Source organism: Aphelocoma coerulescens, chromosome 2 (assembly GCF_041296385.1).
Source record: "Aphelocoma coerulescens isolate FSJ_1873_10779 chromosome 2, UR_Acoe_1.0, whole genome shotgun sequence".
NCBI lineage: Eukaryota > Metazoa > Chordata > Aves > Passeriformes > Corvidae > Aphelocoma > Aphelocoma coerulescens.
Window position 1 is genome coordinate 143,860,009 of NC_091015.1, and position 26,130 is coordinate 143,886,138.

Sequence of the window (26,130 nt, forward strand, 5' to 3'; positions counted from 1 at the left end):
GCTAGACATTTATCACTCTGGCCTAAGAGCCGTTTTTAATCTGTATTATGTGAAAGTAAGGGTTAAATACAGTAGATAACCAAGCAGCAATGGTTTGCTCTCATGCACTCTCTCCTTTTTTATTTATTTTATAAAATAAGCAGGCACTAAAAACCTTTAAAGAACATTTTTATTCTTATCTAATGTGTAGGGGGCAAGAGCAATATTTGCAGCAGTATGATAAAACAGAATATTACCCAACTCCACATGACTCGGCATGGGGTTTTTTAACTTGGAAATTGTAATGAAAGGCCATGGTGCTTCACAAACTGGTTCTACTCTGTGGATATCAAAAACAAAAAATTGGAAAGTCACATTGCTAGTAGAAATTCAGCATAATTAAAGCAGGCATGACCCAGGGCAGATTACAAATTGCAGTAAGTTTGGAACCTCCTTTGCTGAGAGTCAGAGATTCCTACAATTTAATGGGGTATCTTCAAATGTAGCACAGGACTTTATTCCCCAATCTGATATTCAGTGACTTACTGAGTTGGAAAGACACAAATACGTGCAGGTTGACAAAAGGTAGTCCTCTGTAAAGTCCACATCTACTTCAGCTGTCAAAGGAAGAAGACTGGTGCCATGCATAGATCCCTGAAAGAGCTCAGCATTTCGTGTTGTCATGAGTTAACACTTCAGTCAAAGCTGACACGCTTATTAATGGCTGCTGCTGAAGGTTACATATGTTTCAGGCTTTGTGACTAAACAGTATTAGGTACAAAAGTGAGGCCAAACCCCTGGGAGTCAACTTTTGCATGTCTTTATCCTCAGTTTGTGATAGTATAGTTTGGGCTTCGGAAGCTTCAAAGTTCACTCATTCACAACCCAATGGGCAGTTTTGTCTCTTGATGAAACAGTCATTAAGCCAGTCTGTCAAGTTCAGCTTTATCTTTTGCATCTTTGTGATCACCCTTTTCATTTTTCTCTTTGTATTTCATGTGGCAAAACACAGCCCCTAAAATGACACCTGAAAAACAGAGAGTGTTTGTCTGTAAAGGGAAGAGAAAACTTTCTGAAAAGATGTACCAGCAAGGGCCATGACACTGCACTATAATACCCACAGTGCTTTACCTCTTGAACAGAAGCAAGCAGCTTTGAGGAAGGACCATGCAGCCTTGGACCAGGAGCATGGATCCAAAATGCTGCTGGGCGGGATCAGATGCCTTGGGGCTCAGTGGCCTTCCCCCAAGGAGAACTTTTCCTCTAGGATCTGACCAGATGGCAAAGTGTCTATTTTAGCCCCCCTCCCTTTAAGCAGTGATTTGTCATGTTTGTCATGTTTGTCTTGAGATGTAGCCCCTCTTTTATATATATATATACATATATATATATAATGTATAGCTTGATCTTTTAAAATCATAATGAGCTCGTTACACTGAACATAAATTTATTTCCTCTTTATCAGTGTTAGAATGAATATGAACCATGTAAACCTACAAAGCTGAAATAGGTGAATAAAATGATAACTAGAAGCTACAGGTACAGATATTTTAAGTAGGAAGCTCCACTATTTTCACTATAATCTGGACACCCAAGACAAAGCTCAAATCCCCTGAGTGGCAAAGGGCAGTAAGTAGCAATGAAGTAACAATATGCTACAAGTACAGCAGTTTCTTCTGTCCTAACTGGTTGTTGTGCCATTGGATGTTTTTCTTATGACCAAAAACTTAGAAGTTTGCAGCCACCATGATACACAATCATGGGATCTTCCCTCTTTCACTCATTCTGCAACATGCATGACAAATCTTCACCCAACAAGTGAACTAGTGTCGGAAATGCAGCAGCACCATCATATCTCAGCAATCTGGCTTCGAATCAACCAAGAAGAAGTGACTTACCAATGATGAGCAGGACCCCAACTAGAATCCCAATTGCCTGCCCAGGGGTTGGCCAGGAGTGCTCACGGTCTACTTCGATAAAACATGAATTTTCACTGGAACACTTGCAGATGCTTACTGCAAAAGGAAAAGCCATGAGGTTAGTGAGAAATTTAATAGTCACATTTGGTTATTTATAAATGTAACTGCTGTCTTGAAATTAATAGTTCTGTGCATAGAATACCTTTAAGATTCACTTTGTTTTCCAAAGAAGGTTTTCCATTGTCATTAAGTATTATTGGAACATTATACTCCTTCTCTTCAAAGTTAGCATGTTTTGGGGACAGGTAAGCGTGAGTAGCTGTAAGTAGGAAATGGGACATTCATGTCAGCACGAGAAAGAAATTGAGTTCAACATTCAGACCAGCTGCAAATGCTCTTTTTTTAAAGGCTGCTTTGCACATGACAGTAATTCCTGTTTTCCTCTATGTCTTCCAAGATCTCATTGGTTTGCAGATATTAAGTAAAAAGGGAACATCTAGAAGCCTAGTCTGGATTTCAGTATAATATGACTATAGAATTTCCTTCCTCATTTCTAGACCAGGCCAAATCTGATCTTGGAAATGTAGTAGGACACACCATCCTTCTAGTGACCTTACACTGTCACATCTAGGACTCTTTAAAAACTGGAAAAGGTAATAATAGCCATTGGAATCAGATCAAAGGTCTGTTGATGTAAGTATCTTGTCTCCAGAATAAATGGAGATTACAATGAAAAAGCAAGCATGTATTTTATTTTCTCCTAATGCCCTCTCACCCTTCAAACATTTTCAGCTCAGGGACTTCTTGAGTAAGATGTAATTTCTTGCTTTGCACTTGTAGAAAATTTCTGCATAGACAACACCCTGTTACAGCAAGTTCCCGAGTCAAATACCTCCTCATTCTATCTGCACTGGAAATAACTCCACAAGCTTCACTTGAGGGTCCCAGGTTTGTTTATTGGAAGAGAGAGCAAAGGATGAACCTTTGGCCACCCTGACCATAGCATTCATAATTTTATTTCTCTCTATTGTATTTTTTCCCTATTTTCTTCCAAGATAAAAGGTGGTAACTTACTTTGCTGCTACACTTTCTTACATCAAGCCACTCTATGACTCTAATTATCCTTGTCACGCTATATAAACTTGTTTCCAGGTTTACTGAATTTTTATGAAGATAGAGAGACTGGAGATCAAAATGTGAACAAATTATGGATTTATACAAGAGCAAAATGATGTCCTCAGATTTCTTCTCTGGTTGTTTCCCGGTAATTATCAATATTTGATCTGCTTTTCTGAACAGTGCTGATAAATTGATCTCACATTTCCCTGGAGCTGCTTACAGGTCTCCTTCCTGACTCATAATGGCCAGCTCAGCACCCATGATTTCAAAAGTGAATTTTGGATTCACTAGCACCTGCCAATTTTATTGTTCAACCAACTCAGTCTTGGAAGAATGTTCTGAAATTCTTCACACTTGGTTCCTACTCAAATAACTTTGTATAATGAGTAAACTGTGCCTCCTCATTGCATAGACATCTGTCTTGAGTTATGCAGATCCCAGCAAAAATCTTTTGAAAAAACACAGGTGAACTCCTTTCACTGCAAGAGCTGACCATTTACTCCAAGTCCTGAATTTTAAATTACTACTTATTCTTTCATAACTTTAAATTTGTGGTAACCCAGCTTTCTCTAGTGGGACAGTTCATTGAACATATTTTATTAATTCAGACAGACTCTTATCAGCCAAGCACATATTCATGTGCTTACTGTCCCCTTCAAAGAGCTCCATTCAGTTTGTGAGGCAGGACTTCCTTTTGCACATGAAATGTCAGAAATGTACATTTTGCAAACTGCTCTATTTCTTTTTCAGCAGTGATTTGTGTTCATTAAACACACATACATTTCATTCTTACATGCTTCTTCTCACAAAAATACTCATGAAATTATAGCCTGCAACATACAATGTTTTATCTCTTGCAAAAAATAATTAATTACTTTGGTGTTCTCAACAGCCTATTTTTTTTCTACATGGAACACTGGATATGCAATAGTAAGAGTGCAAAGGAATTCTGTAGTTCTTCTTATTTACCAGAGTAGCAAGTGAGTCCCATATCATTGTAAGAATGGCTGTATTAGCTTACCATTGAACGTTGAGATTGCCCAATTATTTCCTGTATTCATCTCATTTGCAAGGGAAAAAGTAAATTTTGAATAAAAGAAGTGTTCATCAGCATCAGTAGCTTGAATAAGAGTTCTCTCTCCTCCACTGACCGGGTAGCAGAAGAAAGCAGGATAATCCATAGCTAATTGTGGACGGTTGTCATTCACATCACGTAAGCGTAGAATCAAGAACACTTTGGATTTCTGAGCTACATTATCTGTCGAGTTTAAGAGAATGCAAAGTTACATGCACATCTTGGATTTACCCTCTGGGCTGTTTCATTTGCAGCTGTCATAGAAGTACACCGTGGGCAGTGAGAGGTGGTATTCTGTCTCAGGATGGCCTGAGGGATTTGTGGTAGCTGCCACTACTTTTTAACAAGCATGGCTTATTTATCACCAGTTCTTGCTAACTACAGAACACTAGCAAGGGAAAGGAGGCAGGTCGTATGTAGTAATCTGTCACATCCATCATGTCTGGCAACCAGTCACATCCAGTGACCAGCGCTCTTTGGAGCACTCTTAAGCATGAAATGCTTTGAGTTTTCCACCCCTCTTCTATATACAAGAAATGCAGGTCAAAATTGAAAGATCCTAATGGCTGGAACTAGAAGTCCTAATATATTTCAGACTTAATAAAGGATTAGTTTTAATTATAATAAAATGAAATTCTGTAGAAGGTATACAGGAATACAGTATCATACAGTCACCCCAGGACAGAAAGTTACAAACTACTCTCCAGGTATGTTTTCAGGAAGCCTAACCATGCCTAGGAGAAAGACTAAACTCTTCATAGCTGTAGAGAAAAAAGTGGCAGAAAATATTAATACTGAAAACAGTGAAGAAATTCTAATCTTCTCTTTCTGTCATGTGGCTCAAGAAAATATAAGACCACAGCCGACTTCATGAAAGCTATTTTAATCCTTGTTATCTACAGCATCAAGATTTCTTCAAGAAATTTAAAATCTTAAGAAATATATACTTCTAAGGATATATCACAGGATGTATATCCAAGATTACATGTTCCAGTACTTTTAATGAGTTTAGTCATGGTAGGTATGGTAATTTCTCATAAAAGAGTAAGGACAGGGGATTCCTCTGTGTGTATATTTAGTTGTTTCATCACTTACTTTGCTCTGATGCAACAACCTCTATTGAGTACATTTCTTCTTGTTCTCGATCCAAAAGGGAAGCAGTGTATACCTGCCCAGTGGCTGAATCAATTCTCAGCCATTTTCTCGCGTCACCTTCCAAGGAGTATCTTTGGAAAGATATAGGGGAAAAAAATCACATATACTATTCCAAATCAGGAAAAGATTCTGACAAAGAAAATACTTCTTTGTTGATTTTATGCAAGCAGCTTGATTACAGTTGTACTCCAAGAGAGGGTTCTTGAAAGACTCGCAGTACTATAGTGCTACAGCCAACCAGAAGAGATTGACAGAGGAAGAGAGGCCAAAATCATCCAGAATAAGCGTGAGAGCAGAACTATGGAAATGCTACCACTACTCCAGCCTGTGTACTTGCAACTCCACTTTCCTTTTAAGTGGGGAACCTGGGATGGCACTGAGCTTTTAGTCTAGAACTGTGATTTGTCCAAACCCCATGTCCATCTCACTCCATCACATTTCCCACATCTTGGTTTTGATTGGGGCACAAGCCAAGGGCTGGGGGACAGAGGGACCAGCCAGGCACCCTATTGTGGATCAAGAAGGCGCCAGGACCCCAAGGTGAGCTATGGTGATTATTTTCTGCCAGTGTGGAGCAGCCTGTAACTACCACTGGGGCAGCCTCGGAACAGAGAGTGCTTTAAGCATCACCACATAATTGCATTTATAACATTGTTTAAAAAATCACCAAGGTCTCTGGGTATTTACTTATACAAATTTAACCATGAACATATGACCAGTTAAAGCACAGGCACTTACTTGAGTAGAAGTGACCCGACCTTCTCATTCAATGTTTTTGTTCTTTCAGTACCCTTTACAGTAGAAACAGCATGCCTGTACATCTTCTATTTTTTATACTTTTTACTTTATGCCCTTTAACCTATTTTTAGCAGAAATGTGGTTTATGTATATCTGAATTCCTGTCATCTGTCTCTGTCATCATCCCCCAGAGCTTCTGGACTATGTGGCTGACTTTCAAACTGGTTTGACAGAAGGCCAAACATGATAAGTTCCCAAAAGTTAGGGACAAGTAGAAAGCCAGATGAGAAATCTCTGGGAATAAGAATCCACAGGAGGCCTAAGAGTCATATTGTGCAATTCCATTAACCACTTGATGTTTTGCTGAATTTTAGTTAAATTTCAAGAACTGTTTGTTTTGAGTTGGTCTGTTCAGCATTCCAGCTGGGAATTGTACAGCAAAAGTCACAAATAATTCTTCTATCTGACTCTACTGTGTAAGGTACATTTACACCATGCAACACAGCACAGGAGTTTTCTTGCACAGAGCTTTGCATCCACAATAGAAAGAGGTGTGTCATTTCTGACAGCTAGGAAAGAAAATGAATTAATTTTCAATTGTAGACTTGAGGTTGTGTATTTTGGCAGAGAAAAAGTTGAGGTTGTGTATTTTGGTGGTTTCCTGCATGACATGAAAAGCAGCAACTCTCCTGCTGGTTCAGGGGTACCCAGTATATGCTTCATTTTATTGTTAAAGGCGTTACTGATAGGGAAACCTTGCTATCCTCAGACCAGCTCTACCTTTTTCCTTGCGATATAAATTAGCCTCGCCCTTGTGGTTTCCTGTTTCAAGGCTGATGTTTATCACAGCACAGAGAGAAGTCTGGTCAGAAAAGCACTGCCCAGCAGTCTGCTGCAGGTGGATTGCTGGCCACCACCCCAACACATATCCACCTTCTACTAGGAGATAAGACTTCTGTAGAAAAAGTATTTTCCCACGTGCCAAGTATTGGGCATATTTTCCTTGCACCTCCTTTAGAACAATTTTTGAAACCCTAAATTCAATTAATTAATGACAGTCACTTTTTTTTACCGTACAGAATCCCCTTCAGGATCATAGGCCTCCACCGTCATGACCAGGGTATCGACAGGAATGTCTTCAGACACTTCTGTTCTGTAAACTGGCTTCAGGAAAACAGGTGGCTCATCCACATTTGTTACAAAAACTTTAAATGTGGTAAGAGAGCTTGAGTTGTACTCCACACTTGACACCAGCGGTTCAGGGTTTGTGGCGTTGATCACCAGGTTGTACACAGGCATTGTTTCAAAATCAGGAGCCTGGATGAATTAGAAAGAAAAGGGGTCTTGAAGCAATGGCCCTGCTGCTGTGGGGAGCTCCAATGAGAAATTACGAAGTCCCCCTCTTCTCAAGGAGGAGATTGCACCCCAGATACAGGCAAAATAAGTGGGAGTTGTCAGGAGAAAATGACACTCGGAATGGTAAATTTAAGTGAAACCATATGCCTGTTTAGAGGTCTCCTCAGCAACTGAATTTTCTAATAATGTTGCCACCTGCCCAACTAAGTTTAATAACAATATCCTGTTTACAGAAATAGTATTTATAGCTCTGTATGAGAAGGCCTCAAATGACCTCCGGGTGCCAAAAGTCATGCGAGGGTTGTCACACCACAGAGTTTCTCACAATTGCCTCCTTGGGAAAAAATGAGGCTGAGGCTGATCCTGAAGATGGTCCACCACACACTGCCTCTGCCTGTGCTTGAGCACACGAGCTGGATGCACATTATATGGCACCCCTTGAAAATGACTGATGGGTTTTCTGGACCCATAGTCCAAGCACCTTTGAGAAAGCTAATTTCAAAGGGAGAGCAATATTGCTATTGGAATTCATGGATGCAGCAGAAAGTGTTCCTTATATGCCTGTCTCCAGCATTCAGCATATGGGCTGTATCACCTACTGCAGCACACACTGTCCTTGGCTTTGTCACAGTAATGTTTCCCTCAGCAGGAACAAACTGCATCTCCATGCTGACATTGAGTCGTGCTGGCTGCACTTGTACTTCATTTTGCAAAGGCCACTAATGGCCAGAGCAACTGCAGGGAGGAGAATCTGACGCGTCACAGCCCACCACTACCACCACAGCCCCTGGAAGCATTAGCTGGCTTTCTCTTGTCCAGAAATGGTGCTGCAAAAGCACTCAATATCATTCTTTTTGTCTTTATGGTGCATAAAGACCTACTTCATTGGCCAGAACCTGCTCTGCTGGAGAAGCAGCCAGCAGCAGAGCCAGTGGAGGGAGCTGGTGGTAGTGGCGGATGGTGAAGGCACAGCAAAGGCAGGAGGATTGGTGTGTGCGAGCACTGCACAGGCACAGAGCCTGAGTCCAACAGTGGAGCCTCCTGCAGTCTGCACCATGCTTAGGGTGTTCCCACCCCACCACCAGCCAACACTCCTCCCCACAAATCATTACCAGGGCAGATACTGTGTATGACAAACAAGTGACACCAAAGGAGAAGAATAAAATCCATCTATTCACCTTGTTAATCTTGACGAAACCTCGGTTTGTTTCAGAGTCTGTCTCTATGATGAACGTGTTGTTTGGATCTCCTTCCTTCACTTGGTAAATGATGAGGGAGCTCCCTGTGGCAGGCTCATCTCCATCAGTAGCTTGAATTTCTAGTATCACAGTTCCTATTGGGATATTTTCTGCCACAGTCACATTGTTATACTGAAGAGAGAGAGGTCATTGAAACATGACATACCAAGCACCATTTGTGGATAAAAACTTCAGCACAACCACAAGCTTACGACCCACATACATGGATGTATTTTAATCCACAGCAGCTACATGAGGGAGGGAAGCTTTTTAGCCACACATTTATCATAGGTGATGGGATCAGTGGGATGAGATGGGATCATAGGTGATGGGATCACTAGTGCAGCACCAGTCCCAAATCTTTACATCCTCTCTCAAAACCAGCCCATGATCATGCAGCAGGGATAGTACAGCTCCTCTGCACCCCGTGAGCACCCTGGCCACTCACTGTTAAATATTTGATTGCTTCATGCACCAAGGGCTGTTGCCACATTGGCATCCCAGCTCTGCTAACTCTTTGATGTGTGCCCTCGCCCAGAAGCATCACCTTGAGACCAGGTCCTGGACCAAGACCTCGAGGTGAGATGGTGCAAAACCTGCTATGCAGGCACCTTGTCTGCATGTGACTGTGCTGCCATTTCCACCAACAGAGAGCTGAGCAATGCAGTCTGCAAAGCCCAAAAGCCAGCACAGCTTCCCCAAAAGGACACCTATGCCTGGTGGGCCAGGCAGTTCTCCTGAGCCCACCACCTACATGGCCTGCAGGACTGGTGGGAGCTGGGAGACCTCTGTGTAGGTACTTCAGCCACTCCAGTGTCTGTCAGGAGGCTTGGGCCATCTGGCAGAAGTCACGAAATGTCTGCAGGTCTCTGCCAGATGCCAGCACCTCCATCAGAGGAAAAGGCAAGAGCCTGACACCCATTCTGGAACCAGGTATGTTTTTGGGCATGGATCACAGGACCACTGTTTCTGGTCAAACAATGAAGGGATTTTAATTCCCACTCACCTTCTGGCTGTTTTGGATACACTAGTGCTGTGTTTGTAAAGGTGCTCGGGAGATGCCAGCTTTTTTCCATTTAGCTGTTTGATTAATTTTAAAGCCTTTTCTTCCCCCTTTCCCTTCAGAACTTGCATTTCTGGAATAAACTGCTTTAATAGAATAAGTTCTTTCTGTACACATAGTTTTCCATTGAGAAAATTACCTTAGATTTCATAATTAGCTGTTAGTCTGTCTCCTTGCTCACTGCCTAGATAGAGCTTATATGCAGACTTGCAGCAATATTCTGCCTTTATTTTCACTAGTAGTTACTCTGTTACTTGTTCTGTAAACAGCTAGTTTCCCATTGACATTCTATAGACATTGAAGGCATGCTCAAACACTTGTCAAAAGTTATTGGAACACCCAAAACGGTGTCAAAAGTACTCACATCTGATTTTTCAAAGATGGGAATTTGATCATTGATGTCGATGACATGTACTTCCACGTCACAGATTGTTTGGAATCCTGCACGGAAAGAGACAAACAATGTCACACCAGCCCTTCTGCTGAAAATAACTTTCCTCCAGATGGGTTCACTGTGAGCAAAAAGCAGCACTGCCAGATTGCCCAATCTAAGCACTGAGAGAAGAACTTACCTCAGATATCTCTTAGTCAGTGGCAACCTCACTCTCTATCTCACCATCGATCTTCCCAATTTCTTCAACACTGCCCCATCCTGTTTCATTTCCCTCACTTTTTAAAACCATATCCGTTTACCAGGATGATGATATCTGGGAACTGTGTTAGCCATCTCAGTGTCACTTTTCCATGTCAAAAAGTAAGCCCTGGGTTGTTATGCTACCTTGTCCTCTTGGCGGGTCATCAAGCAGCACCATCAGTTTTGCTAAAGGCAGACTTAAACTTCAGATCCATGTAAATCTAATCGCTACCTGAGCAGGGGCACCCATAGCAATGGCAGGTTGTGATTTTAAAAGCATAATATATCTGGTCATGTGCTATCCACATACATATGGATTTTAGTGCTTTATGAACATACTTCATGAGCTGAAATTTATGGAAAATTCTAAACAACATTGTTTGGGTGGGATTCAAATAAGCATCCAAAACAAACCACCAGCTTCTCCTTCTGCAAGGTTTTCCATCATCTGCCTAAATGATGCCATTTCTTTTACAGACATGTCACACTGCTTTTTTACATGCCTGTTCCTTCATGCACAAGTTTTGCCTGACTCTTGGGACTCCAGCACAAAGCTTTGAGCTTTGGTATGGAGTTCGATTTCCTTTCCATTCAGTGAATCACAAAGGACTCCTGGGAATTTACATAAGGGACAAGATTATTTTTGAAGTTCAATTTCAGCCTAATTTTCTCTTAATGTTTTAAAATATTATCTGGACTGTCTGAGCAGCTGTGTTTAATTTCTTGATTTTTTTTTTTTTTTTTCAGTGAAGTCCCTTTGAAAGACCTGGGGGAAAACCACAGTCATGATCTCTTCATTTTTTCCTCCCTGTGGAAGGAAATCTCTTACTGAAGTGCTTGTTAACAAGCTTCCCAGTCTAGCCACAGTCTGTCCTAGAGCTGGTTGTCTTCCATGCTTGCATTATGAATCATGGTTAATCTCCCTGCATCTCAAGAGCAGGGCAAGTACCATGCCAGAGCAAGACAGCTCTCAGTGCTACTGTCTGTTCAGCAAATCCTCCTTGTCTCCCCACATCCCTTGGACACTGAACACAAGTGATGCCAGTGTGAACAAAGTTATTCCAATGTATAACAGCAGGCTTTACATACCTGGATCTGACACCAGGACCTTCAAGGAATACTTGGCTGAATCACGCTTGCTTAAGGAACGGCCAGTTAAGTGCAAATTCCCAGTGTCTTGCTGAATATAGAAGAGATTATTTGCAGGAAATTCAGGTTCCTGACTTTGGATTTTGAACTGCAGACGAGAGTTAAGGGTGTCCTCCTCATCCATGTCCGTAGCAAACACGGTGCCAATATGACTTCCTGTAGCAGAGTAGAGATCAGAGTCAGACAGAATGCAGTGGTCCTGTTTCTCCACAGAAGTACACAGTGACAACTGCAATACCAGTGCAAAGAGTAGAGCATCAATAAAAATGAAGCTGCATGGAAAACACTGAAAAAGACACAATCATTTCACTTCTGGGAGTCTTTCCTTTAGCATCCCAACGTGCTGTTTTGAGGTCAGGGCAGTTCAAAAGACTGTAACAGCAAACTCGTCAGTCCTGAAACCAAATGACTGATATCAAGGCTTAGGACAGATTTTGGTAATGGTCCATTGAAGTCAAAGGCATTATACTGGAGGAGCAGCTGGCTGGGGAAAAATGGACTCATACCACTTTAAGAACAGTATTTCTTTCTATTAGTAATAAAAGGGATGTTTTTCTTTACACAGTCTAAGCAGTTATCCAAAACTGTGGTTGTGGGAAAATGCAGTTTTATGTTTTAAATGAAACAGCATTTTTAAAGTAGGTGTTTAGAGTCTGTCCTTCTCAGGTTATTGAAATCCTTTCCACATGAATTATTGAAAGAAAAACAGGGGGGTTATTTGCGCGGAAGAACATTTCTCTAGGGCAGCCACATTTTACTCTTTGGGATCAGAATGTCTAGCTTTATTCACACACAGCTGGAAACAACAACAGGACTGCAATGAGGTGTATAAATTAACAGAAGCTCTTTTCTTACCTCCAATTTCATTTTCTTGAACTTCAATTACGGTGAGGGCCTGCTGGCACACCGGGGGATTGTCATTGATGTCTTCCACAATAACTTGAATTTGCAAAGGCTTATCCACCAGTTCTCCCTTGCTATCTTTTGAGACCACGAAGAACGTATACTGCAACAAGAATATAACTATTAGATGGTTTGAACGTCCACTGTGACAGTATTTTACATTTAAGTATGTAACTATGGGAATATGAAATATCCTCTCATGAGTTTGTTCAGTATTTTCACTCTGATTAAATCAGAACTCTTCCATCACCCCTTACTTTTTGAGGCCTGAGTTCTCAAAAGATTTTAAAATTCCTTAATACTTCATGGTGTCCTTACTCTTGCAAAAATTTAGGACAACCAGGAATATCTCATTTTTGCCATTTTGCAAATTCATCTGTCACATACGGAGAGAGAATTTATCCAGCATATCTGGTCTCTGACCTATGCTGTGCTCAAATTTCCTCCAAAAACAAAAGGGAACAGAGGATTTTCTGTCTAAAAGACCCCTAGATGGGTAACTTCCAGGTAACTTTACAGTTGCAACTCCAAGTTAAATTCTGCTTCTGGTGTGTAAAGATACCTGAGGTCCCCGAGGTCTGAAGTAGATCTGAAACATTCAGATCTCCTGCACTCCACAAATCCCACTGCCTACCTCTTACTCGTGCACCTACAACCCTGCCATAGCTGACCCAGGTTGTACATTGTACGTATGCTGTGGGCAGTGTTTGCTACTGCCAGACCCACTGTAGGGTCAGAACCTGAAGGCTGTTTACAGTGTAGTAGTTGGATGAACTTTCACATCTATCACATCATTTCCAACCAAAAGTGACAAGCAACAAAGCTTTTATGTATTCTCCCCTTCCCCGTCCCCCTTCCTTTCTACTGAACTTTCTCATATTTACTCCCACACCAATAATTAGCTTTCTGCTATGATGTCTGCCATCAGTGAAGTTTTATGTGTTTACTTACAATATCCTTTTCTTCCCTGTCCAGTGGTTCAGTCACATAAATATCCCCATTATTACTGATGGAAAATGGGAGCCTCGGCAGCTTCTCTTTTTCAAAAATGCCATAGATTACATCTGGTTCATTTGACTGCACCTAAAAAAACCCCAAAAAATAAGTCAGCAAAGGAAGTCAGAAGTGTAGACTGAGATTTAACAGGGATCATTTCTGGACCAAAACCAGAAACAATCGCATTCCTGTTAGCTTCATAAACCAGAAAATTAACAGTTTGGCAGGCTCTTGGGATGAACTGCAGAAAATCAGACTGATAATCTGCCCCTGCTCTCTGAATTGTGTGGTGAAGCCACTTTACCACAGTTTCTCCATCTGTCCAGATGGGCTACAACACACATCTTTTTGTAAAAGGGTTTTGGGATATGGAGATAAATAGTGATTATGGGAAAAAAGCATTATTTGCATTTGAATATCTTGATACTAATTATTTCCATCTCCTTACACTGTCTGTTCCTGCCTCTTGTTTTGTTTTATGTAATTCAGAGAAGTGGAAAAACAAAACAACACTAAATTGGGAGGAGCTGTCAACTCCCTCCAGGACAGAGAGGCCCTGCAGAAAGACCTTGATAAATTATAGAGATGGGCAATCACCAGCTGTATGAAGTTTAACACAGGGAGGTGCCGGATTCTGCACCTGGGATGGGGCAACCCTGGATGTACAGACAGACTGGGGAATGAGAGTCTGGAAAGCAGTGCCGCAGGAAGGGACCTGGGGTCCTGGTTGGTGGCAAGCTGAATGTGAGTCAGCAGTGCCCTGGCAGCCAGGAGGGCCATCCATGTCCTGGGGTGCATCAGGCACAGCATCACCAGCTGGGCAAGGGAGGGGATTGTCCTGCTCTGCTCTGCACTGGGGTGGCCTCACCTTGGGTACTGCGTGAAGTTTTGGGGACAACAATATGAAAAAGACATTAAGCTATTAGAGAGTGTCCAAAGGAGGGCCACAAGGATGGTGAAGGGTTTGGAGAGGAAGCCTTAGCAAGAAGCAGCTGAGGACACTTGATTTGTTCAGCCTGGAGGAGACTGAGGGGAGACCTCAACACCCTCACCAGGGGAGGCAGAGGGGAGGGCGCTGATCTCTCCACTTTTATGACCAGTGACAGGGCTTGAGGAAGCTCAGTTGGGGGAGGACTATGTTAGATACCAAGAAAAGGTTTTTCACCCAGAGGGTCACTGGGCACTGGAACAGACTCCCCAGGGAAGTGGTCACAGTACCAAGCCTTCACGAGTTCAAGAAGCATTTGGACAATGCTCTCAGGCACATGGTGTGACTCTTGGGGTGTCCTGGACAGGGCCAGGAGTTGGATTCAATGATTCTGATGGGTCCCTTCCAATACAGCATATTCTATGGTTCTGTGATTCTCTGAAAACAAATACCTGCCACCTATCTGTACATAGGTATATGCACACTCTTTACATTCATCAAAGCTTGTGATGCAGGATCTCTTCTGGGGTGTTGCACATTTAAAATGAAATGAAGTACACAGACTGTCAGATTAATGAAGGAGTCAGTATTAACGTTTATATTCTATATAGCAGCAGCTGCATTTCATTTTCCCCTAGGCAGAATCAACTTGCCATTGGCTACCACACTAAATTTATATACAAGTCACTCCAAAATGGGTGCACCCTTCCACATTAGTCTTCTTTCCACCTGTTTTTGCTCTGGACTTCCTTGGGCTGTCACTGAGGCCAGTGGGAATAGCACCAAGCCAGTTACTCTTGTGAACAGGATCAATGGAATCCTGCCATGTTCAAGGGATGACAGCACTGGGGGTGTCATTGCCAAGGCATTTTTCAAAGTCAAGTATTTCTGAGAGGCTGTTGGCCTGTTAGTTAATATGTACTCATGTATACACTGCTATTGGTCTACAGTTATCAGCAAAATATTTTGTGCTTGAACTGTAAAAAGAGGAATACTGTGGGAATGCAGGATGTGAAGGAGGGTGTTTCGGTCTTTTCTAGGTACTTTTGATGTAGAAGTTGTGCTGCATGATACAAAACTGGTCACAGCAGGTGTCCCTGAGTGTGGGGGACTGCCTACAGCAGGGCTGTTGTGGAGCTGGTCCCCTGCCCCGCTCTTCTGTAGGTGGAAGAAGTAACCTCAAAATAAGCTCCAACAAACTCGTGGTTTGCTCAAAGCCTGGAGGAGCCGGGACTGGATTATGCTCCCAAACAAGATCAGTCACTCTAGTGTTCATATTGACTGTATCTCAGTGACCTTCAAACTATTAACTTTCCTACTAACAAAAAGTCAACAAGACCTCCACTAACAATCATTTCCACAGGATGCCATGTTAAAAAAAAATAACTGTGAGGTGTCAAAGTCCTTCTGAAGAACCTGGTGTTGAATGCAGTGAGGACACCTTCACAGTTAGGGGGGAGGAAACAATTGTGTGTCACAAGAAGTTGCTCAGGGAGTGTGGTCAAGGAACCTACCTTGCTGATATTGACAGGGTGGGCCTGGGTTGAGTTTTCTTTGATGTAGATGGTGGGGGGAGCTTTCCACAGGCTCTCCCTCACAGTGATGATCACATCAACACTGCTGGTGAAGGCATTTGTTGTCGTCCCTGCCATGTCCTTCACAGAGACAACAAGCGTGAAGGTGTCCTGCTTTTGAGGATCCAAGTAATAAGAGCCTAGAGACAGAGCAAAGGGTCAAGAGAAATGACACAGAGGCTGTGGGGGTTGTTCATCTGCCCATTGCCTCCAACATGCACTATGGTTCTTTAACTGCTTCAGACTGACTCCTTAGATGGTCCTTTGTGACAAATCTCAGCAAACCACTTCCTCTGGCTCCTCTGGACAATGCTGCATAGCATCATGTGGATGTAATCATATGGGGCCTCTGTGCTGTGGTCTCATTTTGTGCAGACACATCACTGAACAGCCCTCGCCCCACTTAGGCACTTGTTCAGCCCAGCAGAGTAGATGGGTGTTTCTAAATCACTGCAATTTAGTTGGGATCACATGGCCAGCTGAGTTTTCTCTGCATTTTTCATGTTACTGCTTTTGGGTTTCCAGATTTCAAGGCAGAGAACTAATTCCAAGATATTTCACAGTGAAGGCCAGAGGATCTGTCTCTCTTCTCAGTGTACTTTTAAATCTCAATCTCCATTTCTGCTAGCTTCCCTTGAATTTGGTGAGACAAAAAACAAGTTCCCCAAAACCAGGGCTTTAGTGGAGAGTGTCCCACTGACCACATTTATTCAGAAGGTGGCATCAGACCTGTGTTGTTGTTTTGTTGCTATGCACACCCCAGAACTCATGCTTGCTCTTTGCAAGCAAGAATCTTTTTACATACCTGTCTTGCTTGGTGAGATTTCTCCAGTTACACTATCAATCTGGAATAGCATTTCTTCATAAGGGTTGGGAAAATGATGCAGAATGCTGTATGACAGCTGTGCATGGGGAGTTGTAGGATCATCACGGTCAGTGGCATGGACGTGCATGAAGGGCTTGCCTGTTTGGGTTGGAGAAGTAACAGTGGTAAGAGAGGAGACTGAACCTCAACAGATAATCCATTCAAGCAGACCTCTCGAGCCAGGAAGGCAACTTATGGGGAGCTACCATTGTTCCATAATGCATCTCTCACGGGAAGCCATATGTAGAGGTTACACTGCTGTATGCCATCCCACAATCAACCCTCCACCAGCTCTGCTTAGTAGGATCACAATAGGTGTGAAGACCAGTTGAAGAAGAAGGTGACAGAGTTAAACCAGCAGAGAGCTATCTGTCACACAAGAGTGCCTGAACCCAGAATTAAGATCACTGGTGTCTCTCTTTAAGGCCACTTTGCAGTTCTTACACAAATCAGTTTAATCCAAAGCACCTTGATAAAAGTGACATACAGCCTGCGACACAGATATAATTAAAGAACAATCATACAGTGAAAAGAAAGTGGAAATACACGATAATGTAACTCAACTTTTACCTTTTGAGCACCAGTGCAACATTCAAAATCTTTTTGACTTGGATGCAGTTGAGAATACTGTAATGTGTTTCAGAATTATTTTCTGACCCCATGGAGGTTTATATGCACATTCTTTAGGAAAAGTTTCTTCTTGAGTCCATAGTTACAGTGATAACAGCTGTACGAGTCCTTAGTTTAATTTCCAAGACGTCTCAAACTGCTCTTTGATACTTGCATGACTCCTGGACTGTATCACTGCAATCCATGATCTAAGACTTCTAAATGCTAAGGTTCAGCCCATGTTCTAAGAAGCATCAGTCATGGTGAGCACATACCCCATATCTACCCTGGCACTTTATTTCACAGATATGTAAAGATTCACATAGTCTTAGCATTCCTTTTCTGTACAGTGTTTGATAGCCTTTAAATTTTAAATGCCTTGTAGCATAAGGGAGTTGTTTTCAGTGCAACGGAGAGAGCAGCAATATTTACCTGTTAAGTGATACTTGCAAAAAGTACTAAAAAATATTTCTGATTGCACTCATCCATTTACACCACGTAGTGGTCACCTCTTTGCCCTTTCATTATATTATAGAGGCTTTCATCCTGATTTTGTACAGTCCTATGGGAAGGAAAACGGATCATTTTCCATCTTATATAGCACCCGCTTTACCTTCCTGCCTAATTTACCTACCTCCCTATCACCTATAATATTATTATAATATTTAATTATGGTGACAATTACCTGGGCGGGAGTTCTGCCTCACTACTCCAGAGTACCTTGTCTGGTCAAATTCTGGTGGGTTGTCATTGATATCCTCCACATATATTGTAACAGCATTTGGACCTTTAACTACGGTTCCACTTTCATCCAGACTTTCCACCTGATTTGAAAAAAAAAGAACAGCAAAGAAATATTTTCATGCAGATAAGTTAAAAGGCATAAATTAATATCAGGATGTCAAATGCCAGGTCATTCTCACTGTGATTGAAGTCTGGTGAGAGCCATCACTGGGTAGTTCCACATACAAGGACAAATTTGCCACTGTAGCTCCCTGACAAAATTTTGCCACAGTATATAATGCCAAAAAAAAAAAAACACCACCAAAAAAAAAAAAAAAACAAACAAACAAACAAAAAAAAAAACCCACTCCTGCTTCTGATGATGACACCTTTCAGAGGACAATTTCCCACTTCCAGTTTCAGCAGACTACTTGTATTTTTGCACAGCTTAGAATTGATGTTTTTCTTTAAACAGAAATATATACTTTCTAACAAACAAGGAGAAAACCCAACATGATATAGCATTTGTAACTAATTGCTATTATATATCAGGTAAATACCTTGCTATAAGGGTTAGTAAAGAAAAATCAATTCTTATTTCTAATTACTTTTTTTCCAAACAATTCAACTCATTTTACAGCCTTCTTTAAAGCACCAAGTGTATATCTGTCACACTTCATTTTGTTTGCACATAGTAGATAAAATAATGATTATTTATGCATAACCAAGCATAATTTTTTTGTTTTGTCATCACTTCTTGTTTATAAATGATCCACATGCTTAGGGTTATTAACTTCTGGGTCTAGAAAATTGTCCTCTCTAATTCCAATCCAAGGGTGCTTTAGAGCTGAGACCATGAAACCATGAAACCTGACGTGTTAGACTTTAGAAAGACAGCTAAGTCTAGCTAAAAGAATCATCATGTACTTTGTCTGTTCAGATATTGATCCTCTCATGATCATCTACTTCTCAGCTGCTAGTGCCTCAGAAAAAGCCAATACCATTTTGGACATAATTTAAGAGCACAAGGCTGTACTGAGACCCAAAGACTGCCTATCCACTGCCCCATTCTCAATAGTGTTTACACCAGTGAGATGCTCATGAAAAGGTTATAATAGCGCACAAAGTTCTTTCGTCCCTTAGAGTCTAACATCTGCCAAACATCTTTCTGCTGTTATCTGACAGAGGTTAGATCTGTGCCTCTCTGCCTAAATGTCTTTTACTCACACTGTTTCACAGAGTTACAGAATATTGTGAGTTGGAAGTGACCCACAAGGATCATCAAGTCCAACCCTGACATGAATGGCCCATACAGGGATCAAACCATTATTAGCACCATGCTCTAACCAACTGAGCTAATCTCAGTTTGTCACCAGATATATTACAAGCTTTCTATATGATTACATTAGTTTATTTTTCCACTCCAGACATGGAATTCACCTTATCAGTCTTCAGGAATAACAAGAGAAACTCATTCATAAGGCTAGATTTTACTTCAATCAAGTATTCCCATCATATAAGGAGAGGTAAAGGGTTGGTGTTGGCATCACAATTTTTGTTTTCTCAACATCGCCTTCCTCTGCAAAGGAGCATTTTCCTGTTCAGTCTTTCAGAACTACAAAACCGTATGTCTTCCAGCAAATCTCGATATTAAAAATTTTGCCTGTAAACTTAGGCAAAACAAAGGATTCAAAATTTCAACAGGTTTCTATTAATATCAGGTTTACCAAAAGAGAGTGAATGTGAATACTTCTCCCTTCCTATTTTTCATTGAGTTTTTACCTGCAGCTTGTGCACTTGCTTGGTCTCCCAGTCCAGAGACCCATTGATATACAGGATGCCTGACTTCGGCTCGATGTCAATAATTCCAGCTTTTTCACCAGATATTCTGAAACTCACAGCAGGTGGCTCAAGTGTGAACTACAATGGCAAAAAAAAAACAGAGGGAGAAATCATCTTTTTTTTCAGCATTTTCACCATAATAAAAATAATTTCATGCCTTTGTGACTTTTAAAATCTATTGCAAACAGTGTGCTTGGCTGGGAGAATGATATTCCAAGAGTCTGCTCAAACAAATCTGCTCTTGTCTGATCCTCAACAGAGGAGTTTTCACATTATTTCCTGAATGCTGCAAGAAATCCCAACTGCAGCTTGTTTCCAAAGCAAACGTCTGCTTAGGACAGGGCTTTGTCTGAGCACAGGAATGGAAAAAAATGACACACATCCTCCATTTGCCTGGGAGCTGGATCTGTCCTTCTGTGGTTATGGCTTTGGGAGGAAAAGCTCAGAGTCAAAGGAAAATGATGACACAAGTTACATGGAAAGAAATTCTCTAGGAATGCTGATTTTATTAATCCCTGTCTTAGAATATTCTCTTAAAAATGTGTTTGGGGGGGGTTGTCTCCTGCTCCTTGCATGTAGACTCTTGAATTCCCAGAGAGAGGAATTAAAAATTAATTTCAGATCCTCTCAGGGGACTGTTCTTCCCACCAACACAGAGGACTACGCTCCGTATGTGGTCTCTGTGTGCAGGCTATGGGGTTTTTGACCGGGGTGGATAACATGAGACACTTGATTACCTGGTGAAGGATGCGTGGACCCCCTCCTTCTTGAACAGTGAAGCCCATGTCCTTCAGAGGCCCACTTACAAGCAGGCCCTCCAGATTAAGCCACATAGCCTGTGGGAGAGAGAGGGGGATGAAGGGAAGTAGATGAGGGATGTCTGCCATCACCACACACAAACAGCAGCTCTCCACCACTGAGCCTCCTGCAAGTTATTTTGCTATAGAAGAATGGTAGAGACTTACAGGTTTGCACTGAACATCTCCAGGTTCTTTAGTGTACGTAATTTTTAAAAGAAGTTTGATTTATTAATTAATTTGAGAACAAAGACTTGTGCCCTGACCTTTTCTGACCACTACATAATTAAATGAGATTGGATCTGCCTTCAAGAGCAAACAGAAGAATAAAATAGATGAATGTAGACTAAGAGCAAAAAGGGAATTCATAAAATTATTGCTGGATCACCTCTGTGTCCCCAGCAGGACCATCCACATCCCATCCAGAAGCCACAAAGTCCTGTGACAACAAGTGTATCTGGAAACTGAACATCACACCTGGGGATGGGGAGGAGCTGTGGCTCACCTTTTGTAATTTCCCCAGTAAATTCAAATCTTTTTTTTGTATGGGAATGAGGTGGCCCTCCCTGGTTCCCCTATGCCACTCCCCATGCCACAGCCATCTGGGCAAGCCAACTTGAGCCCTGTGCCTTCACATCAATTGCAAGTGAATGCAAACCACAAAGAGAACAAACATGTCCTTCTGATCTTTGGCTTTTACCTGATGGCAAAAATGTCATACAAATCTGTCTCAGCCTCTGTTCTCTTCCTAATGGCTAGCTGTGTCTTAACATAATGGTTTTTTCTGCCAAATTTTTATGAGTTTTATTATCACACACTCCCCAATGCCCATAGACCTCCACACTCCTGCCCTAATATTTCAGGGCTGTTCTTGCTTCCAAACAGAAAAGCAAAGCAAAAATCAGCCTCTCAGGGCAGCATTTGCACACAAGAAAATTCACACTGTTGTTCAGATAATTGATCTATTTCTTCAAAGGCCAGACCAAGCTCCCCCAAATTCCCTCTCTTAACCTCCTATCTTGACAACACTGAGGAGCTGCCTGTCAGAACTAGGGCTCCATTATTTGTCTGCACAGGTAAAATTTCTTTTCTCCCACAGTAAAAATTAATTTATTTTGCTTTACAAATTTAGAGTATCATTGCCACCCTGTCCATCACCCCACAGAGTTGAGTGTGTGCTCTCTGCTGCGTGCATTTTCCTCTGGATTTGATCCTGTTGCTGCTGGGACAGCCATTCAATGTCTCACAGAAAAGCACAGTCCGCATATTACCAAGGGAAAGCTTAATTCTGGCTATGACAAAAACACAGCTAAGTTCAGCACAATTTACCCTAAAGCACTGCTCTGTGTGTGTGTGTCACAAGTGGTGTTTCAATAATTCCACATTCCTCCTAATAATAGCCAGAGATACTGCCTCCCTCGCCTACAAGGCTTTGTGACTCCTTTTGAAAACAGGAAAAGCAGAGAGCTGGGGAAGGAGAGGGAGAGGTGCTAGTGAACACTAGTGTCAGCAGAAGAGTATCAAGAAATGCCATCTGATAGTTATGCATCCAGGAAAATTCACTTTGCAGCTACCTTTTAATATTTTGCCAAATGCTGACTGCTGGCCTCTGCCAGGACCCTGAATCTGACCTGCTATGGCTATTCCCATGTCACACAGGTTGGCACAGCCTGGCTCCTGGAGGCTTCTCCCAGGGCCATTTTGTGGACAGATTTTTCTTTATCATGTTCCCTGCCATGGAGGAGCAAAGGCTGATGCTATAAAACCCAGCAAGTTCAAAGTGCAGCCTATGAAACAAGTCAATGATATCACTTCTGTTGATTAAAATTACTTTATGTGGACCATAAATATCTCCAAACATATTTCTACAGCATGAATCACTACTCAGGAGTTGAAGGGGGAAGAGGCTTTACCTCTTGGCCCATATCCATTGGCATCCGTTCTGAAGACGGCTATAATTCCTGCAGTGGCTTCATGGGGGGCCAGCACTGCCACAAGCAGCCGCTTGTGATATGGGAAGTGAAAAGGAGGTGCTCACTCACCCCTCAAGGTCTCCATATTCTGAGACATTTTTTACTGAACTTGAATTTGACTCATTTTTTCAATCTTTTCTGTTAATTTCAATTGTGAAGTAGAAGTCACCACTGCTATAGCCTTTACAAACATCAGTAAACCTATTGAATTTAATACATAAGGTCCATAAAGAGTATAATTAATATATTTCAGTTCCAGAAAATCCTTTGAAAAGGGATTCACATAGACCAAATAATGAGGATACATATTTAATACGAAGTTTATAAACTATGAGCGGTTATGTGTCTTAGAATACATTTAATATGTCAGCACATGTATGGATTATAATGCAGAACACATGATACTCATGTCTTCACAATTTGGTGATTTGTGGCAGTATTTTTAAATCTTTAATATTGGAAACAGTGATATCTAAAGAGGAAGCAGAAGCAGACACAATAAGGAAAATGGTGACTTCTAGGATTTTTGAAGTTTTTTTCCCTAATGACTGAGATGTCTTCTTAGCTTCCTGTGGGGTCACACACATGTGGCGGGGACACACTCCCACACTCAGAGTTACAGCTGCTCTGCTGGCACCACTGCCAGCCTGACCTGCGGGCTGGCACACCCCATGGAGCTCAGAGGCTCGCAGGCAACCTTTGCCGTTTGCTCACAGATAAACAAAGGAAACTCACCGAGTGAATGAGAAGCAGAAATTGAAGTCCACACAGCTTAAGCATACTGGAATATGCTTTGCTTCAGCTCCTGCAAAGAGATGACAGTCACTTTAACCCCATAGAGTTGGCCCAGTTGATTTGCAAACTAAGGCAACAGCTGAGTTTTCCTGAAGCTGCAGGGAGAGAGCTGAGGAGTGAGCCCCGAAGGAGCAGGTGCAGCTCTGCCCGTCAGAGGCGAGACCACTGGTGCCCCTGGAAGGCTGTGACCATCAGGTCTGCGCCTAACAGCGCGAGAGATGCAACACGAGAGCCCCAAAGAGTTGTCAAAGATTGAACCCAGCACAAAAACTCAAGCCGTGCAACCACACTGTTACAATGATTCTGTCACGCAAACGCATTTTCATTTCTGCTGTACTGAAAGCAATGAGGCATTCACAGGAAATGCTATAACCACTGGACAAAAGTCTTGCAGAGACTATCCTGAGGTCTCTGTCTTCTGGTTCTAAAAAACTGTTTCCTGCAGACTGCAGAGGCAAAGGAAGTCTAAGGCGTCTGCACCCCCTAAAACAACATGGCTACTGGAAACAAAATTTCCAAGTCCAAGGAGCACTCTCTGCCTCAAATTTCAAAGAAATGTTGAGCACACACTTCTGCAATTTGTGTTACATCCTCCTGAAAACTAGATGGCTTTCTCAAAATTAAATCCTATTTCCTCACTGCTTCTAGATTTTAACAAAGAGCATGAGGCCAGTTCTGGAAAGAGGTGAAGCTGGCGTATTGTGCTACTATCTTCAGTGGTGCTTCATGTTATATGGCTCAAACCTACAGGTATCCTTCCACAGCTCTGTCCCATGGAGGCCCCCAAGGCCACACAGTGTGGAGGCACAGCTCCCTCTACATGCCTTCCTGCTTGTGCTTCCCATCACACCATTTTCCACCCTCCTTTTCTTTCCTCGATAGCTGAACGAAAAGGGAACCTGTAAATACAGAAATTGCTACCCACACTGCTGTTCTCTCCAGCACACATTCGTTCTAGGACGTGCCACAGGACTTTATCATCCAAATCCCATTCTGAGCTGGGTAATATTGTGTGTGCAATTACACCCTTTGAAAGTACTGGGCTCTTTCCTTGGGCTGGAGCTGTCTGTGTGGGTACTGGAAGAAAATAGTATGATACACTTTTGAAACCAGAAGTGATCAGGAAAATCATTAAATTTTTCAGGAGCCAAAGGCTGAAATTGAGCACCCTGTAGCTGCTTGGCTGTGATGCCTCCTTAACAGGTCCTTCATAGCCTCCCTGAAGCCAGAGGAAGTGGCACAGGCAGGGCAGAGAGAGGGAGAAGACACTTTGAACTTCCTGAAAGGTAACTGAACCAAAACTCTTGCTGATATTCTGGCAACACAGTCAATGAAAATTCTTTTAGTTATCTGCCTGTACAACAGCCTCTCCCCTCCCCTCCCCTCCTGCTGCTCTCTTCTGAGTATATTGGCCAGTTTCAGCTGCACTTAATAGCCAGGTGAGAAGTTAAAAAAACTCATTCCTTATTAATTTGGGGGGACAGGTGGGACAGAGTACCCAAGGTGTGCCCTCTCCATCCTGTAAGGCTGCAGTCTGTGCCCAGGGCCTCCCTGCAGGGTTTTTTCTGCCCCTCTGGAGGAGGCACAGCTGGAGGTGCCCCTTTGCCAGCCAGTGGTGCAGGAACACCAGGAAGCTGAAAATACTGGGGGAGGCCATCAAAAGGGAGGAAAAATCGTACGGGGTGGTCTGGGATACCAAACCCTGCATTCAGGGAAAAGAGAAGGAGCAAGACCTACTATGGAGAGGAGGAAGTTTCAGGAAGGGACACATCCAGCCCTACTTTAGGGGACAGAAAATGCTGGAAAATTAATTCCTAAATGTGGCTTTGTCATGGCCAGGTTATCCTGTCCAGATCTGACTACCAAATGCAGCAGTGGAAATGTAACCATTTCACAGTTTGCATGACAAGTGCTTTTGATGTTCCTTTCTCTTTAAGCATAAACATCATTTCCTTATGTCATGCCATTTGTGGTGCCTGTTGCAAGTCTTGATCAGTCCTTGAACATTAATTTTTGGCTGGAAATGCTTACGAAGTCTCATGAAGCATCTCACTGCCAAGGACCAAAGCCCCAAAATCCGTACTCCTCTGTCACTCAGAATAGATTTCCAGTATACATAGATTCATACAAAAGTTTTCAGCAATAAGAAGTTTCAGGATTAGAATAGCATCAGCTTAACTAAAAGCAGCTTGAGATCTGGCTGAGGACTGGAGCCATATTTTCTCCTTCATTTCTTAGTTTCATCTCAGTGCTATATCCCTAATAATCCCTCACGGTTCCCATGACTGAAGAAAAATCTCTAGGATAACCATCATACAAATATTCCAGCGACTTTCAATAATAAACATTCAGAGAACAAAGAATATTCCCGGAGGTTAAAGATCAGTAACAATCACGAGTATTTGGTTCCATGGAAAAAAATATTATTTTCTTTAGTTGATTGATTTCAGATGTTCAAATTCAGCAAAGAGAAAACAGAGGAAATTGATCCAAATCAAATATAAACCAGATTAAGCCTTAGCACAGCAGTCATCCATTTTACAGGGACAGCTGACACTGCCTGAAAATCCTTTAGCAAAACCCTTGCTTTTAAAATCTTTCTGTTAGATCATCCCTTACCTGTAACATGAAAAGCTTATTTTGCTCTAAAAATGCTTCTTTCTTTCAGCTGTGGGAATCACCTTTGCACAGGTTGGTGAT

At 42.1% G+C, this 26,130-nt stretch overlaps 1 protein-coding gene across 2 annotated transcripts; it reads right to left on the reverse strand.

The window, feature by feature from the left end:
- Positions 1-117: 117 nt before the first annotated feature.
- Positions 118-26,130, reverse strand: CDH17 (cadherin 17). 2 transcript variants are annotated; one of them, XM_069006020.1, is made up of 18 exons: positions 26,050-26,130; positions 23,371-23,440; positions 20,603-20,701; positions 19,806-19,943; positions 17,986-18,124; positions 16,632-16,790; positions 15,767-15,966; positions 13,280-13,411; positions 12,281-12,431; positions 11,366-11,581; positions 10,007-10,083; positions 8,520-8,711; positions 7,058-7,302; positions 5,188-5,318; positions 4,039-4,275; positions 2,101-2,217; positions 1,878-1,994; positions 118-319 (listed from the first exon to the last, which is right to left on the reverse strand). In XM_069006020.1, the coding sequence occupies exons 2-18, from the start codon at positions 23,413-23,415 to the stop codon at positions 315-317; spliced, it is 2,400 nt and encodes a 799-aa protein (XP_068862121.1). In that variant the 5' UTR covers positions 23,416-23,440; positions 26,050-26,130; the 3' UTR covers positions 118-314. The 2 variants fall into 2 exon arrangements, with proteins under 2 accessions (XP_068862121.1, XP_068862120.1); XM_069006019.1 differs by having other exon boundaries at positions 118-1,006.

Coding starts and splice junctions, on each gene's coding strand:
- CDH17 (XM_069006019.1), bottom strand. CDS start 23,415: ATGCTTAAGCTGTGTGGACTTCAATTTCTGCTTCTCATTCACTCG. Junction 16,791..17,985: donor GAGGCAGAACTCCCGCCCAG/GTAATTGTCACC, acceptor CAACCCAAACAG/GCAAGCCCTTCATGCACGTC. Junction 7,303..8,519: donor GTTTCGTCAAGATTAACAAG/GTGAATAGATGG, acceptor TAATTCATCCAG/GCTCCTGATTTTGAAACAAT.